This window comes from Lissotriton helveticus, chromosome 2_1, assembly GCF_964261635.1.
Source record: "Lissotriton helveticus chromosome 2_1, aLisHel1.1, whole genome shotgun sequence".
In the NCBI taxonomy this organism is placed as follows: Eukaryota; Metazoa; Chordata; class Amphibia; order Caudata; family Salamandridae; genus Lissotriton; species Lissotriton helveticus.
This window is the reverse complement of record NC_136059.1, coordinates 157564678-157583140: the sequence shown is the minus strand read 5'-3', so window position 1 is coordinate 157583140 and position 18463 is coordinate 157564678. Positions and strand designations below refer to the sequence as shown.

Here is an 18463-nt window from a genome sequence, read left to right as displayed (position 1 = left end):
CATGGCTTTGTTGAATATAATATTGAAAATACTTCATTTCTAAAATTATGAGATAGTTAAAGAACATAACCTGTTCTTTTTAACCTGTTTCACAGGCCCTCTTTATGTAAACTGTTTTCTAACATTGCAGCATGGGCGTTTTACCTTTTATCTAACAGAATGCCCTGCTGTACACTGCGGCAGGAGGAGGCCACCACAAGCTGTCACACCCCAGACTGCCCCATTGACATTCTGTATGTGGTAGTTAGCCAGCATACAGAATGACAATGGTCGAGTGGGGCTGCTCTTGTGCTCTAGTAAGTGTGTGAGGCGCCAGCATCAAGGGGCTAAGTCTTCTCACAGGGCAGCAGTGCTGCTCCCTGGGATGGCCAAAATTACGGACAAAAGGCGTCCGTAAAAGGGATCCTCACGGGTCTAGAGGTGCGGGTCTACTCTAGAGGTGCTGGTCTAGAGGGGCGGCACTAGAGGGGCGGGTCTAGAGGTTCGGCGCTAGATGGGCGGCCATAGAGGAGCGGCACTAAAGGGGTGGCCATAGAGGGGCGGGCCTAGAGGTTCGGCGCTAGAGGGGCGGCCATAGAGGGGCGGCACTAAAGGGGTGGCCATAGAGGGGCGGGTCTAGAGGGGCGCCACTAGAGGGGCGGGTTTAGAGGGGCGGCACTAGAGGGGCGGGTTTAGAGGGGCGGCACTAGAGGGGCAGGTCTAGAGGGGCGGCACTAGAGGGGCGGGTCTAGAGGGGCGGGTTTAGAGGGGCGGCACTAGAGGGTCGGGTCTAGAGGGGCGACACTAGAGGGGCAGGTCTAGAGGGGCGGCACTAGAGGGGGGGGTTTAGAGGGGCGGCACTAGAGGGGCAGGTCTAGAGGTGTGCTCTAACAGGGCAATCAGCAGCTTTTTCTCTGTAAGTCAACATGTGTGGCTTTTTTTATGGTTTAGGAAGACAAGGAAGTCACCCATTGTTTTTCAATATTAACAACCAAACATCTGCTGTTTCCTCCTTATTTTAGAAAATGTTAATAAAAAGGACGTTAAAAAGTTGTGGTCGTCTGCTGAAATAACCTGTTGTGTACCTTTCCAGCTGGACCCCGAAGCCAGTGACACCCTCAAAGATCTTCAAGTCAAGCTGAACAATGTCCTGGACGAGCTCAGCACCGTTTTTGGTAACAGGTGAGCTGAGCATAGTGTGTTGGTAGAGCTTACATCAATGCATTTAAAACATACATAGCAATAGTATAGTTGTACTGTTCATTTAACACTGTAGGCTTGCAACGCCATTTAAATGTGAGTAGCCCAAGAGTCCCAGATCACTACACGTCTTTGTGATTCTAGCAAATCTTCTCCCCCTAGGGTTTGTCAGAGGCAGTTACCAACACCAAATCATTCCCTGCAAAGGGAATCTGTGACACTTCATGTAACAAAACCACCCACCTGTAGGCCTTAATACAGATAAATAACAATCCACCATTAGATGCCTGTTGGTTTTAAAATAGCTTTTCACAGTTAATATGTAAGACCTAATGTGCTTAAAATAACATTTAATCATGAATACATCAAACCTATGGCAACAGAAATATTTTTTCTTAGTGAAACTATCGGGGCTCTAGCTGGTATAATTGACTTATCACTATAACCAACCTATGCCTCCTGTACTGAGCATACACTTTCCCACAAGGTAACCATCTGGAAAACAGTCATACAATTACATGTATACAAAATTACAACTGTGAAAGCAAAATTCTGTCTCTCCTAAGCGGACCTAACAAGGAACCTGACAGTACAAATCTTCTGTAACCACAGTTTGTCAGAGAGGGTAAGCAGCACCAAAATCCTTCCTACTATGGTAATTTGTAAAGGTTCAGTTTTACAAAATACCTATCTGTGGGTTTTAAAACAGTGTAATGACAATCCACCCTTAAATGTCTATTAATTTTAACATATGCTTTCCACAATCAAATTGTCGGGCCTACTGCCTTCATCATAACTTTCCAAAATAAACAATTGGGCATATAGCATCTATCATTGGCTTGTCACCATACCCAACTAAAGCCTACTTGTTAGAAATGTGTTCTTTCTGCAGGGTCACCCCAAATTTCTCCCTTCTGCTGCTGAATACGTTTGTTGTTCCCTGTAGGACTCAGTGCCGTTTACCCCTGCTAAACAGTGGTAAGGTGTACATGGTAAAATGGGCATAAGCATGATTGGCACTTTTGTTTACTTATAAGTCCCTAATATATGGTACTACCTGTACCCAGGGCCTTTCAATTAAATGCTTTAAGTTGGTTGTAGCATTCATTGTGCCACCCACTATCGTAGCTCCCTAACATATCTTATTGCTGCCGGTATGGCGGTTTCATACTAGAAGTATGTGTACTCGCACAATTATCATTGATGGTGTGGTCATCACAAAAGTGTCCAAATTTAACTATATAGGTATTTTGTTACTGGATGTTGTGAGAAGTTGGCCTGATATATGATGCTCACTAGTTCTAGTGATCACCTTGTATCAGTCCAAACAACCCTTATGGTGATTGGTTGTAAGTCAACCTTATAGACCAGCTATCCTAATGGTAGCATGGACAAAGCAGTCTTAGGCTAAACTCTTTTGGCATGTGAAGCCAGCTGTTTTACCACAATATAACCCCTTGAATACCAAGTGAAAGGACATCACACAGGTTGTTATGAAAATAAACAGTATATTTATTAATAACAACACCTCTGAACTCTTTATGAGGTCAGAGGGCTAAGCACATGACAATCTCTTACGAAAAATACTACAAGTCACACAAAATTACAATGGTGCCCTAGGGGCACGACAAACCATATACTAAGTAAGTGGAATGTGAGAGTCGATAATCGGAATGGAACTGTCCAGAGGCTGTAGGATTGATGGGACCACGCTACACTAACTTCAGGTAAGTAATAGGAGGCCCACGGAACGCGTGTGCAGAGTGTGAACTCACACGCGAGATGCGTAACAACGTCTATAGACAGTACAGTTCAAGTTAAAGGTGAGTACGGACAATCCTGACTAGATAGGACAACAACGACTGTGGAACTGGACACTAGGACAGTTAAACTACCCTTGAGCACCGAAATGCTCTTGTTACCTCACCCACGGACTGCGGGTGCACAGGTGTCAAAGTGCGTCGGGTTCTCGCTTTGAAGTCTATGGAGCCTGAAAGAAAAGATGCTGCAGGCGACCAGGAGGAAGATGTCCGGTGCAATCCAAGGGTGGATTGTCGAAGAAGGAGACCTGAAAGCAGAGGGGACAATGTTCACAGTCACTAGCCAGTGACTGGAGTGGAACCAGGAAGGAACCAGATGTCGACGTCGCGATCAGGTGAAGAGTGGACGCTTGACTCTGCAGCCTCGTGGACCAGGAGGTGTCTTCGACGACCAGGATGGAGGCACGAGCTGTCCCACGCAGGCTCTTGCTGTCGGCGGTGTTGGATCCGGGATTGGACTCAACAGGCCTTGGCAAAGGCAACCCACGCGGTGAGTGAAGAAAGCGTCTGGTGCGGACTAGGAGAGTCCGGGGTGCCACTCTTTTGGAAGGGAGCAAGGGCCAGTATGGAGCAACCAGACCAGTAGTGAAAATTCAAAGGTTCGTCGTCTAGGAGGCCACTAGCCAGCCGGCAAGTGACCAGACAACGCGTCGAGCAGCAACGAAGCAGAAGGGCCCCACGCAGATCTCGTGGATGCTGGAGGGCTGAGCTTCGGTGCAGGGGCAGCTCGGGGCTGGGGCTTCTCAGTCCCCAAAGCACTTGGTCGAGTATACCTCGGGAGTCGTGCTGGAAGCGAAGTGCAGGTTCGTTCAAGATGGCCGGTCCCACGTGTCTCGTCGCACCCACGGGTCTCAGCTTTGCTGCAGATGTGAGTTGAGGTCGGAGAGGTCTGGGAATCCGGGTCTCGTCGGGCTCTGAAGTCTGGATCCTCGAGGGAAGACGACAAAGTGAAGCCGCTGGATGCTTGATGGTGCCTGCAGTTGCAGGGTGGACACTCCTTGCCCACAAGGGAGATTCTTCAGTCTTCTGTGGAGCAGAACGTCGAAGGCCAGAGTTTCTTCTTGTTGAATAGTTCAGGATAATCTAATTTGGAATGGGACCAGCTCCTACCTTTATTCTCCTAAAGGGGGCTGCACTTCTGACTAGGTCCCTCCCATGGGTGGAACCAGGAAGGGGGGTGGCTACACCCCCTATCCTTTGTCCGGTTTCCCGCCAGAGCTGGGGCTGGGATGCCCCAGCAACTGGTTTGAACCGGTGTATGCACAGGGCACCTTGTGTGCCCCAGGAATGTCTCATTTCTTTCAGGCCTATCCTCCCCAATACACAAAATCCTGTCTGGGGTGGTGCTAGCACCTCCCAAGGCAGGACACCCTTTGTCCAAGCCATCCTCGCTGGAAGGACTCCCAGCAGCAGGAGGTCAGACTTGTGTCTGTGGTGGCAGCATCCATTTTGTGATGCTGAGGCTCGAGTTAACTTTAACCGGGGTTCACAGTTACATACATGTCGTGTCCCTCTAGAAGGGTGGAATGCTACCCCCGTCGCCAGAATTGGCGAGGGGGTAGTATTCCAAATCGTATGACACCTTACTCGACATGTTTTGATAATATTATACCAGAGTTGGCATTTAACCGCGAGGTTGATAATGCACTTAAGAGTATATGGTATAGCGTTATCATGGAACAGCTATTGGGACTTGGTTCCGCAAGCTGCAAACGGGCTCAGCTCATGCCAGAGCACCATCTCACATAATTCCAAGCACTCGGCCTTCAGGATTGATAAGGCCTTCCATAGGAGTGACTGATAGGAATATATGTGTCCATTTTAGGGTTAGATATAGGTATACTATATCTACAGCAAAGGGCGTTTACACCACCTTGCCCCAGCTGTCATGCAGCCAGTTGTGTCAGATTTAGATGGCCAGCCAGGGGTGGCATAATACATGCTTCAGCCCCTGGTAGGCCCTGGGTACACCTATGCCCTGGATACCTAAGGTATACTGTACAGGGACTGATAAGGTGGCCCAGTACTAATTGGTAAATGCACCTAAAGTACATGGAGTCCATTTTAACAGAGAGAGCAGGAAGCCTGGGGTCCTGAATAGCAGGATCCCAGGCCAACTAAGTAAAAAACCAGCAAAACACCAGGCAAAAAGTTGGGGGCAACCATAGTCAGATATCCACCTTCCTACAGATGTTAATTTTAATCGAGCAAAACCTTTCGAACAGAGCAGGAGCAAAATGGACTGTGCGGCTGAACCTATTTTTGGTTTCTCCAGGAAACTTCAGCAGAATCCAGTGAAGGATCTGTTATCCCTTTACAAAGCAAAATGCATTTCAGTAGGCACCTACTGAAATGGGGGTCTGGAGCTATGCTGAATGTGACCATCTACAAGTAGATGAGAACACATTTGCCGTAAGATTACTGGCTGTTTCAAACTGCATTCCAACTTTTATTACCCACTCAGAGGATGGTCTCCCCTATATCAAAGAAACAGCTAGACTAGACCCACTTCTCCTATGGGTTCAAATTTGGAGTTCCATCTTTACAAAATTCTCATGCAATGTATTAGCTGATTGCATTAAATTATATAACAGTAACAACATTTCCTGGTTGTCATATGTCAGGAAAACCTTTGCAGAACTAGGAGTTCCACACCTGTTCCATTCTCCCCTGTATGATCACTGGGAGTTGTAAGTCCCAATTTCACTCCCTATTACAGTCATATAATAATTTGATAAGGCAGACAAAATGCCACGTTATGGACGCTGTCCGCTATCCTATGGAAATCTCATTATCAGCCCACGTTGAACCATATTGAGTCTGGATTCCATCCCAGGAACACAGGTTTTACCTTACATGCTTTAGGCTGTGCACTTTAAATTTCCTGGCTGCTTTTCCCTTTCAGCGTAGCTGTTTTTTTCTTTTACCTCCATGTTGCTGTGATAATGTTTCACTGTAGTCTTTTTTTCAGAACCCAGAGCTAAATTTGTATGACCTCTTTTACATACTTTTAACTGTAGATCAGCTTGTCAGAGCCTTAAGCTGCTCCACTGTTTGCCATCCGAGGCCATATGCCATGCAGTGATTGCTTTTGTCAGGCATGCTCTTAGAATCAGGAAGGTCCTTGGGACTCTTGCAATCAGCAAAGCCTGAAATTGTTAATAATTACATTATTCTTATTGTGCACTAAATGTATCATCTTCAGCTATTATTTTTAATTGCAATGTTTTTTATCTGCTTGTCTTACCATTTTCACTGTTTTTGCATCTACTGGTGCCAATTCTTTTTTGTTCTTGCGTGTTTATACATGTATACTTTTATGACCACTCTTGGTCGAATAAAGTTTATTGAATGAATGAAATAAATAATGTTGACCTGGCAAAACAAATTCTTTGCCAGGCTTAAAATGTCCGTTTTTTTAATACTCATTTGTCACCACTAAGTTAGTTAAGCTCTAACTAATCATAGGGCAGGGTGCTTGGAATTTAAAAGTAGGACATGCATATTTAATGCTTTACACGTCCTAGCTGTGAAAAACCTCCAAAGTCGTTTTTCACTGTGACAAGGCTGGCCTCCCATAGACTCACCCTGATTTACCTTATTTCAATTAACAAGTGCTAAAACCAGTTCGTTAACAGCTAGAGAAATATCTCTTCCACTCATTTTATTTGTATTTTAAAATCCGCTTTAGTGGTAAAGTCAGATTTTAAATTATTATTTTGCAATGCAACTTTTAGAAACATGCCATATCCCTGCCTTAAGTATTTAGGGCAGGTTTTCCCAAACTGTGGGTCAGCAGTTGTAATTCTGAAGTGTTATAGAAACAAAGATTTTAATAGGATCGTAGAAAATCACGACACTTTACTTGATGATGCACAATTAATAAACATTCACAGCAACCCAATTTCAACACTTTATCATTGTGTGCAATATAGTTTATCTATAAAACTGTATGTCAGTGCAAATTTAGTGACCGGTTCAATGGAAAATGTGCTGTCTTCAAAAAACAATACGCTACTGTACGATGCTTTTGTTACATTAAAAAATGCCTGACTCATGTCTATTAAAGCGAGGTAGGTCGCAAAAGTGTGTCTCGGTTCTAAAATGTTTGGGAAGCTCTGCTCTGAAGCCTTTCTGCGAGTGGCCAGTTGATTTGGGGCCGGTGATGGCTCTTCCTACAGGAAATTTGTATTGGTGCCAGATAGTGGACAAAGATGCCTTGGTGTAGAGGGGAATCGGTCTTCTTGACAAGATAGCTGGAGAGAAGTTGTGCCCCTTCCTTGATTGCACTTCAAAAGGTAGCCTAGGGGCTGTACCTAGCCCTTCTTGCAGCTCACACCTGGGCTTGCCTGCACTTTGTTTCACTAGACAGGCTGGAGCCAAATCCAGGGGAAAGAAAAGAACTGACCAGAATCCGTTTTAGGCTTAGACAAAGGGGTGTTCCCCCACCCACAGACTGGCACTCTGTATTGAAGTGGCATTCCCAGAACCTGAAATTAACACCCTCCTAGACCCGAGGCGATTCAATAGGACTGTTCTGCTGTGTGAAGAAAGAATGTTGCCTTTAGCCCAGAACCCCAGGAGTGACCCCAGGGGTCAGTTGGCTGACCTCCTGTTTGACCTACAGGGGTACAACAAGCTTTCAGGGTCCTTTCCTGCTTTCCAGCTGACCAAACCCACCTGCCCTCACCGGGTCCCCTCTGCTGGCCTCTATGGGAGTGAGTCCTGACCCACAAGTGCTCGACCCTTGGCTTGAGTCAGGGTGTACTTCTTCCTGCTTAACTGTGGGTTCCACCAGATCTGGAGCAGAGCGGTGCAAGTCCTCGAATCGCAGCACCACACAGCTCCTGATCGGTGGCGTAACCAGATCTAGTCCTGAGTCTCATCGTAGTACTGTGCAGCCCCTGATCAGAAGCTTCACCGGATCAGACAGAGAGACATGGATTTCAGCACCACACATCCCCTAATTGCTGTGTTCGATGGATCCAATGCTGAACCTTGAATCGCAGCACCATGCTGTCCCCACACCAAGGACATAAGGTACAATTCCCTGTGGGATGAACTTGGTCCTGTACATGGCCTATGCTCCATTTCCATCGGTCTGAACTTTTGACTGCATTCCTGTCTGGCATGACTAGATACCTGCAGTTGGCACTATTTTTAACTACAAACTTAAAAAAATCATAACTCATTTCTACTGTTCGGATTTTTGTCATTTGGCTGTTTATTATTGGAGTACAGTGGTCTCTATTTTTCTAAATTGGGTTGTTCTTGATCTGTGTTTTCAGTTTATTACTATTTGAGTCTTGCACAGATACTTTACACATTGCCTCCAAGTTAAGCCTGACTGCTTTGTGCCAGGTTACCAGAGGTTTAAGCCCAGGTTTAGTTAATGACATTTGTGGTTCACCCTGAAAAGGATTATGATGATTACATTAGGTGGGTTCTCACACCCCTCAACTGATACCACATTTTCTTGCAGTACTGTACTGAATGTCAGTTATAATCAAGGCAACCATCAATTTATCAATCAACCAACCATCCTAGACTTCAAGGCACTCAACCCTTTCCTCCAGAAGGATAAGTTCAAAATGCTAACCATGATTCAGGTCCTATCTGCCCTCTAACCTGGAGACTGGATGGTTGCGTTTGACTTTCTTGATGCTTATTTCCACATCTCCGTCCTGCCAGCCCACAGACGTTAAGTACGGTTCATGGTAGGCCACAAGCATTTTCAGCTCACCATGCTCCCCTTTGGCCTTATCACGAAAGTGATGGCGGTGGACGCAGCTCATCTGCGCAGATCAGGGGCTGTCGTCACCCATCTTCAGACTAAGGCTGACTTCCTGCATTCGCTGGGGTTCTGTATCAATGTGCCGAAGTCACACCTGACTCCCTCTGAGTCATTCTCTTTCATCTGAGCTGCTCTGGACACAGTGCAGTTTTGGGGCTATCCTCCCGAGCAGCGAGTCTGGGACATTTTGGCTATTATACTGATTTTTAAGCTTCTATCCTGGATTTCGGTGAGAATGACCCTGAGAATGCTGGGCCTCATGCCTCCTGCTGGTATATCATGCCAGATGGCATATGCGAGCTCTGCAGTGGGACCTACTTATCTAAGACATTTTAATAACATTACAATATCATGTGTGTCCTTGGAAGTTAAAGCTCAGGCAGCTGAATAGATAAACAAAATGATTAGAGCTTTGTGGAGTGAAAGCATATTTTCTGTGGAAGCACATAACTTCTGCACATTCAAAATGTATTCCCAGCATCCAAAATGTGGGGAAAGCCAAAGCCTCTTTCCTGATACTACTTCTTAAGGCCATTTTTTAGGTTGATCACATAATGCACCAACTGCACTGTCAAGCCAGACCTAAAAACTAGCACAACCGGCACAGAGAGCCCAGGGCTCATCAGATGATTAATGCATTGCCTTGAGTAATGCATGCACATCTCTATATAAACACAATTGTACTGACACTCGTAGATAATAAATACATTGAACTATTTAGAATATAAAAAATATTTCTTCCTAATTTTCTGGTGCTTACGACAAAAAGCCAACAGAATTTTCACACAATGACAATTGAACATGTATTTATAATTCTGATAGATACATCTGCCGTGTGGATTCCTCACCTTGTGAATATCCCCCTGCGTCAGCAACATTCGGAAATTCTTTTTGTAGCTTCGCGCCGACGTGGACTCGGACGTCACAGAGGCACGGCATCGCTCGCGACTCCGCTGACGTCACCGACGCCTACAATAGGCCCACGCCGGCGTGATGACATCAGTTCCCTTTTTTCCGCGTCGTCAACGCTAACGGTTTTCTGGGATCGTCTGTAGCCTTTACTGTAACTTTGTTACTTGCTAAATTTCTAGTCTCTTTATCTTCTCTTTTTCAACATGACCTCGAAGAAGACCGGATTTAAAGCTTGCGGAGAATGTAACAAAATAATGTCCATTACAGATCCGCATGAATGCTGTTTGTGGTGTCTGAGCTCCGACCACGACGTCGAGGACTGCCAGTCCTGCAAGAAGATGACACCAAAGGCCCTCCGGGAGAGAGAAGCAAAACTTCTAGTTGCCAAGTTTAAAGAAGGAAAAGAAAAGAAGAAGTCAAGATCGCAAACTCGACGATCGAAGTCAAGATCTCGATCGAGGTCGCGGTCGGATTCGTCCACGGCCCATGCTTCAAGATCTTCTAGAAAGAAGCATAAAAAGAGAACCCATGAATCCCGACATCGATCGAGGAAGGAGTCGGGTTCCAAGCCGAAGTCACAAGTGAAACTGGTCGAGAAGGTAGTTTCTTCGTCTTCGGAGGATCACGATGTCGAGGTTGAGGCGTTGCATGCGAACTCACCGAGTACACTGAAGCAGAAGACTGTTCCATCTCCGGACCCATCCCATCCTTTAGGTCGGGAGGATGAAGGTGAGGAGGAGGAGGTTGGTGAGGGTGGAGCTCAGATGCCTGAAGGTCGTACGACTCCGGTGCACCAGCCCGAAGAGGAAGTCGACGTCGTTTCGACTCCACGCCCTCAAGAGCAACCTGGGGGTTCATACCCAGCCTTCCCGGCTCCAGGTCAGGACCCTACGCATTTCCTGAATGCGATGTTCAGAATCTATTCAAGGGCTATGTATCCCTCTGGGGCTCCTACTGGTCCCATGGGTTCGATGGCATATGGTCTGGGTGTTCCTCATTCCTATGCACCTGCGCCCTTTATGCCTTTTATGCTGGCTCCGACGCCGCATTGGCATTATCCGACTCCGGCGAGGCCTTCGACTCCAAAGCCATCGACGCCGAGATCGATGACTCCGATTCCTTCTACTCCAGTTCCGTCGACTTTGATGCCGAACCCTGAGCGGCGTCGTGAATCTCTCCCTCGTCCGACGTCGAGTTCGACACCGGCTCCGGCGGACTCGATTGCGGATCCGACAAATTTGAATGTGAAGCTAAGATCTAGGCGTGAAGCCCAAAGATTAATGGAAGAGGAAAGATATAGAGGGGAAAATCTGGAGGAGGGCGAACTACAGGATTCTGAGGACCCTTTTGAGGACCTGTCTGTAGCTAGTGGCCTTAAACTGTCACCTGAATGGGACCTTGTTTCGGTTTCTAATGAACCCTCAAAGGATGTGACACCTTATCATGTGGTGATAAAGAAAGCCGCAAATGTGTTGAACATTACTCTACCATCTGCAGAATTTAAATCTAATCTGCTCACAGAGGTCCTTCACTCTCCTTCTTCAGTGACTGAACCGTTACTACCTTTTAATGATGCCTTAAAGGATCCAATTTTAGAAATTTGGAAAAATTCTGTTTCAGCTCCTGCTGTATCTAGAGCTGTAGCTAGGAGGTATAGAGCAGCTCCTGAAGACCCGGAATTTTTAACATCTCATCCTCTGCCGGAGAGTTTGGTGGTGCAGGCTGCCTGTTCCAAAAGATCTACGGGTGCGTTTCCGCAGGTCCCAGCGGAAAAGGAGTCAAGAAAGCAGGATCAGGCTGCTAAAAAGGTCTTTTCCTCCGCCAGTATGGCTTTAAAATCCACAAATGCAACCTGCTTGATGGGGCGTTATATCCACGCTCTTATGGACACTGTGAAACAATTGGTGCCCAAAATACCTGAAGAGGATAGGAAAGACTTTCAGGAGGTAATTTCTGATACTCAAGCTGCAGCAAGGCAGGTTATCCAAAGTGGATTGGACACGGCTGATTCTGTGGCGAGGAACATGGGTTCTTCAGTTGCGACAAGGAGAGCCACATGGCTTAAATCTAGTGAGTTTTCCACTGATGTCCAGGCTGCATTGATGGATCTTCCTTTTGACGGGTCTGGATTGTTTGGGAAGAAGGCAGACACTGCTTTGGAATGCTTTAAAGATAGCAGAGCAACAGCAAAGTCGTTGGGCCTTCAGACCAGGGGCACTTTTGTAAGACGTTCAAGAGGATTTGGCAGATCTTCTTTTCGAAACTATAAGTCAACCCAACAGCAGCCACAGCAGCAGCAAAACACTTTATACAGAGCTTATAGAGGCAAACAAAGGGCCCGAGCTTGGGGCCGTAATGCTTCCTCCTCTTCCCCATCCCAGCCCCCAGCCACAGCAGCAAAGCAGCCCTAGATCCACCATTCTGGATCATGTGGGCCCAGTGGGGGGCCGGCTTACCCATTTTCTACAAGATTGGGAATTAATAACATCGTATCTTTGGGTTCTCAATCTTGTGGAGAATGGGTATGCTCTTCCCTTTCGGGAATTTCCCCCAAATTATCCTCCTTGCCAGGGTTATTGTTCGGAGGACCACCTGCTTCTCCTGCAGGAGGAAGTCCTGGCATTGTTTCGAAAAGGTGCGATAGAGGTGGTTCCAGAGCAGGAGAGGGGTCAGGGATGCTACTCACGGTATTTCCTGATCCCCAAAAAGGATGGCAGGCTTCGGCCAATTCTGGATCTCAGGATCTTGAACCTTTACCTGAAACAGGAAAAGTTCAAGATGCTCACTCTTGCACAGGTTCTTCAAGCGCTGCTGGAAGAAGATTGGATGGTGTCGATCAACTTACAGGATGCGTATTTTCATATTCCCATCTTGAAGTCGCACAGAAAGTATCTCCGTTTTACGGTTGGGTCGCAACACTACCAGTTTGCGGTCCTTCCGTTTGGTCTTACTACTGCGCCTCGAGTCTTCACCAAGGTGATGGCGGTGGTGGCAGCACATCTCAGGAGGTCGGGGATACACGTGTTCCCGTATCTGGACGACTGGTTGATCAAAGCGGAGTCGCCGGAGAAGGTGCTCCATCATCTGCAAGAGACAACTCAGTTGTTGCACAGGTTGGGTTTTTCGATAAATGTGCCCAAATCTCACCTGGTGCCCTCCCAGCGCAACCTGTTCATAGGTGCGGTTCTGGACACTACTGTTTGTCGTGCATTCCCTCCACCTCAAAGGATTTGCGACATTCAGGAAATGATTCCTTTGTTCTGCAATGGAGCGGTCGTTCCAGTCCTGAAGGTTCTTCGCCTGCTCGGTCTGATGGCTTCTTGCATTCTATTGGTCAACCATGCACGCTGGCATATGAGGGCACTCCAGTGGTGCCTCCGCAGGCAGTGGTATCAGCACAACGGAGATCTCAGGGAGTCTGTGAGGATCTCCAGAGAAACTGCAGCGGATCTGACTTGGTGGAGCGTGGAAGGCAATCTGTCGCAGGGAAAGCCTTTTCAACTTCCTCCATCGGTGGCCACAGTAATTACGGATGCATCCACTCTCGGGTGGGGTGCTCATCTGGGGGACCTGGAGGTCAAGGGTCTTTGGTCTCCAGAGGAAAGGTTGCTTCACATCAACCTTCTGGAATTACGGGCAATACGTCTGGCGCTCAAGGCCTTCCTCCCTTCCCTTCGCGGTCGTCGGTTCAGGTCCTGACGGACAACACGACCGCGATGTGGTATATCAACAAGCAGGGAGGAGTGGGGTCGCAGTGTCTCTGCAGAGAGGCTCTGCGTCTCTGGTCCTGGGTTCAGGACCACCAGATTTGTCTGATGGCAAATCATCTGGCCGGAGTTCAGAACGTGCGAGCGGACAGTCTCAGTCGGCAGTTCTCGGCCGACCACGAGTGGAGGCTTCACCCAGAGGTGGTTCTTCATGTCTTTCGGACGTGGGGGACTCCTTGGGTGGACCTGTTCGCCACTCGCGAGAACGCTCACTGCCTGTCATTCTGCAGTCTCCAGTATCCTATGCAAGGAGCCTTGGGGGACGCGTTTCAGTTGAGTTGGAGCTCGCAACTCCTTTACGCATTTCCTCCCATACCTTTGATTCCTCGGGTTCTGAGGAAAATTCGCCAAGACCGGGCCCAAGTTATATTGATCGCCCTGGATTGGCCAAGAAGGGTGTGGTACTCAGACCTTCTCCACCTCTCCTCTCACCTGCCGCTCCGTCTCCCTCACAGGGCAGATCTCCTCTCACAGATGGAGGGGCAGGTTCTACACCCCCACCTCCAGACCTTACACCTTCATGCCTGGAGATTGAACGGGGCAACCTGAGTTCTTTTTCTCTCCCGCCTGATGTGGTGGATGTCATCTTGTCAGCCAGGCGTGACTCCACTAAGTCCATCTATTCTTATAGGTGGTCAAGATTTGTCACTTGGTGTGGGGAGAAATCTATAGACCCTTTGAGAGCCCATTTGTCTGATGTTCTCCAGTTTGCCCTTTCTCTGGCGCAACAGGGTCTTGCTGTTGCTACAGTGAAGGGCTATCTTTCAGCGCTGTCGGCATTTCTCTGTTTGCCTGATCAGCCTTCTCTTTTCAAATCTCCTGTGGTTTTAAGATTTTTGAAGGGCCTCACAAATAAGTTCCCTCCTACTCCTTTTATTGTTCCTCATTGGGATTTGAATCTTGTGTTGACCTATTTGATGGGTTCTCCTTCGAACCCTTGCACAAGTGTCCCATGAGGCTTCTTTCTTTTAAAACGGTCTTCTTGGTTGCAATTACCTCGGCAAGGAGGGTAAGTGAGCTTCAGGCTCTTAGTTCCAAGCCCCCATTCTTGACCATTCATGCTGAAAGAATGGTTCTCAGGACCAGGGCTGCTTTTCTGCCTAAGGTGGTAACTCCCTTCCATCTGAGACAATCCATTACCCTTCCTACCTTTTATCCTCCCCCTCACCCTTCCAAGGAGGAGGAGCGGCTTCATCGCTTGGACCCGAAGAGAGCAGTCAGTTTCTATCTCGATAGGACTAAAGACTATCGTGTTGATAATCAACTCTTCGTGGGTTTTGCTGGCTGTAAGAAGGGCAGAGCGGTACACAAGCGCACACTTTCCAGGTGGATAATCCTGTGCATCAAGATTTGCTACTCTCTGGAGGGTAAGGACCCTCCTGAGGGTATTAGAGCACATTCAACTAGAGCAAAGTCTGCAACATCTGCTTTGTCTAGAGGTGTTCCAGTTGAGGACATTTGCAGAGCGGCGACTTGGGCCTCCCTCCACACTTTTGCGAAGCATTACTGCTTGGATACCGAGGTGAGGAGGGACGGCCACTTTGCGCGTTCTGTCCTCCAAGATTTCCTGGTATAGCAGAGTGGACACCCTCCTCCGGGAGTGGGGACTCCTGTGGGACTCTATTCACAAGGTGAGGAATCCACACGGCAGATGTATCTATCAGAAGAACAAGTTACTTACCTTCGGTAACGCTTTTTCTGGTAGATACAATATCTGCCTGTGGATTCCTCAGTGACCCACCCACCTCCCCGTTGTCCACTCTTCTATACCAGTGTTTCTGTTATATATTTATCTTGTTGTAAAATGTTTTATTGCATTTACTTCACACTGTGTGTGTTACCTTGATATTGGTACTGTGTATACTGTGTATATGTCTGTCATTGGTCCGTCCGTGTGCCTCGAAGGCACGGAAAAAAGGGCGGAACTGATGTCATCACGCCGGCGTGGGCCTATTGTAGGCGTCGGTGACGTCAGCGGAGTCGCGAGCGATGCCGTGCCTCTGTGACGTCCGAGTCCACGTCGGCGCGAAGCTACAAAAAGAATTTCCGAATGTTGCTGACGCAGGGGGATATTCACAAGGTGAGGAATCCACAGGCAGATATTGTATCTACCAGAAAAAGCGTTACCGAAGGTATGTAACTTGTTCTTCAGGCATGACTTCTCCAGTAAGTTTGGGCTGCAGTAAAAAATGTTAAAACCATAATTTTCTAAAGTCAAATTATATAGAGTGGGAAGTATGCCTTAGTTGCTGTTTTTGTTCATGAAAGATTGAAACGTGAAGTGGACCATATTTTCTTGCTCCCCTTGTCTGGGTGTTTCATTCAAAATGAAGATTTGAATTACTCTGTCCCTATGCCTCTGTCTTAACTGATCTGCAGTCACAAATCGACAGTCAGAGTTAGATATATTTCTCCCTTTCCCAATTTTACTCTTCTCCCCTTGTGTCAGTGTGACACCTTGAAGGGGGTTCTTTAACAAAAGAACTGTACAAATATTTGTATCACTGTTCGATTTTCTTATAACGGAGTAGTGTCACCCCCCGACCCATCTGCCCGCAAAAGTTGAAAAATAAAACTATAATAAATCATGTTATTGTTTTATTTTTCAACTTGTGCATGCTGCTTCCTGGGGGTGGGGCCATAGGGCAGTCAAGAAAGAGAGTGGTGGGCAGCACTGCTGTCAGTGCGCATATGTATTTGGCCAGCTGTCTCAGTATGGCCAAACACACTTGCACTGAGCTGTCTCCAACCAGCTTCCTTGCTGGGTTAGAAACAGTAAAGCACAGGCTCCCAGTCTCACTGGGAGCTCAAATTCCCAGTGCTCAGGCAAATCCTGACACTGCTTTCTAACACGAAAGCAGCATCAGGATTGACTGCAAAGGAGGCTTGGGAGCCTGTGCTGCAGCGAGGAGAGGACACGGAGACGTGCACCGAGTGGCAGGCGGAATGTACGTTTCTTTTCGTTTCTTTTTTATGTTTGTTCCCCTCCCTCACCCCAACCTCTATGTTGACCTTCGTCCTCTCCCAGCCCCCACCACGCCCCCGCCACTACTCCTTCACAGCAGTTGCTACTCTCTCTTAACACAGAACCCTGTGGTTTTGTGTACTGTATTGTTTACAGACTTCCTAAGGTTCCCAGTTGAGGTATTTTAAATATAAACATTTCAGAAGCAACTTTCCGTAAGAGATTTGATGAGTTACATGGCTTGGTGTGGAATTTCTCAGTCTTATGTCCTGTTTCCTGTCTTCCCATGATGGTGACAATCTGGAACAGCTGCATGCTCCCTTTGTCCTCCTCCAATCACTGTTTGTGAAGTTGAGAAGGCTGGGGCAGCTGACAGCTGTCCCGGCCTTTAGCAGCCAGCTAATGATCTAATGTCATTAGAGCAGACCTTTCCAAACTGTGTGTCCCAACACAGTACTGTGTCGCCTGCAAGTGGTGGGTGTGCCACGGGCACTTAGCACATAACTGCTGCTTATTAAGAGGCATTCCGCTAGACACTCTGCTCTATGGGGGCAACCGATTCTAACAAAGCCTTAGTAACAATTAAATGGTCTTTTAAAGACCTGTGAAGTGCTCCGTGCGGCTGTGTGTGCGCCCGGGAAGCTGAGGTGAGGTGACCGAGGGTGACAGATGGAGGAAGAGAGACGGAGAGAGGGAGACAGAGAGAGAGGCAGAGGGTGACAGCAGAGGGAGACAGACAGATGAGGAGGGCGACAGAGGGAGGGAGACACACAGAGGGAGACACACAGAGGGAGACAGATAGAGAGAGACAGAGGGAAGGAGACAGAGAGAGGGAGACAGACAGAGGAAGACAGAGAGAGAGGGAGACAGAGGGACGGAGACAACGGGAAGGAAACAGAGGCTCGAAGACAGAGAGAGGGAGACAGAGGGCGACAGACAGAGGGAGACAGACAGAGGAAAGGGAGACGTATGGAGGGAGATAGGGAGGGAGACAGAGGGAGCGAGTCAGACAAGAGGGTGACAGACGGAGACATAGAGGGAGGGCAACAGAGGTACACAGAGAGACAGAGAGAGAGGGAGGGAGGGAGAGAGAGGTAAAGAGAGGAAGGGAGAGAGAGAGAGAGAGAGACAGAGAGGGAGAGAGACAGACAGATAGAGACAGAGACAGGGACAGGGGCAGACATATAGAGGCAGAGATGGAGAGGGAGAGAGACAGGGACAGACACAGACAGGGACAGACAGATGGAGGCATAATCTGAAAGAAACAGGTTAGTGTTAGAATCCTTACCTTAGAATATCCCCAGGCGTCAGACTGGATCCGGAAAGTTTTGCGTAGCAGTACCCCTGCGCGTCGGTAGGCGTCGTCTGCGGCTCCGTGTCCGTCGTCGGCGTCGTGGTCGCCGGAATGACGTCGTCGGAGTACTTAGACGCCGCCCTCGAGTGCTGATGTCAGTTCTTCTTTTTTCCACGCGAGCAAGCGCAGATCCGGGAAGAGCAGTACTCCTTAGTCACTTTTTGACTAACTTTTTTCGATCTGTTTTGGATCTTCTCGAGTCGTTTATCGACTCCGGTGCCGATAGGGATGCCCGGGTTCAAGCCCTGCGACGACTGTAACCGACTGATGTCAGTTACTGACCCCCAACGTCGGTGCCTTTATTTCCTCGGGCCTACCACGCTGACAAATCGTGCCCAGACTGCCGGACCTTGACGTCGAAAGGGAGCGGGAGCGGTCACAAAAAGCGACTCGAGATCCGGCAGTCGGCCCCGCTCCGCTCGATGTCCCGGTCCAGGAGGAGGTCGAGGGACCGGTCGCGGGGCCTCAGTCATCATAGCTCGGCAAGTTGACACCATTCGTCGGACTCAAAGTCCTCAGGTAAGTCGAGGCACAAGAAGTCGAAGAAGCGACATTGCTCTTCTGACTCCCCCCCGACGTTCGAGTAACGCGGCGGGCGGTTCGGGCGACATTGCCCACGCGGCTCCGCCGGTGCCGCCAGCGCTGCGTCCAGCTCCACACCCGCTGGTCCCT

The 18463-nt window shown here is 48.1% G+C and overlaps 1 protein-coding gene across 7 annotated transcripts in view; it reads left to right on the top strand.

Moving 5' to 3' along the window:
* The window catches only part of UNC13B (unc-13 homolog B), a 3555093-nt gene that overhangs the window by 3122741 nt on the left and 413889 nt on the right, over positions 1-18463 (top strand). For all 7 annotated transcript variants that reach the window (XM_078674667.1, XM_078674666.1, XM_078674664.1 and 4 more), the window contains one exon: positions 1073-1161. In XM_078674667.1, coding sequence (XP_078530793.1) covers positions 1073-1161 — 89 coding nt within the window. The remainder of the gene's footprint in view (positions 1-1072; positions 1162-18463) is intronic.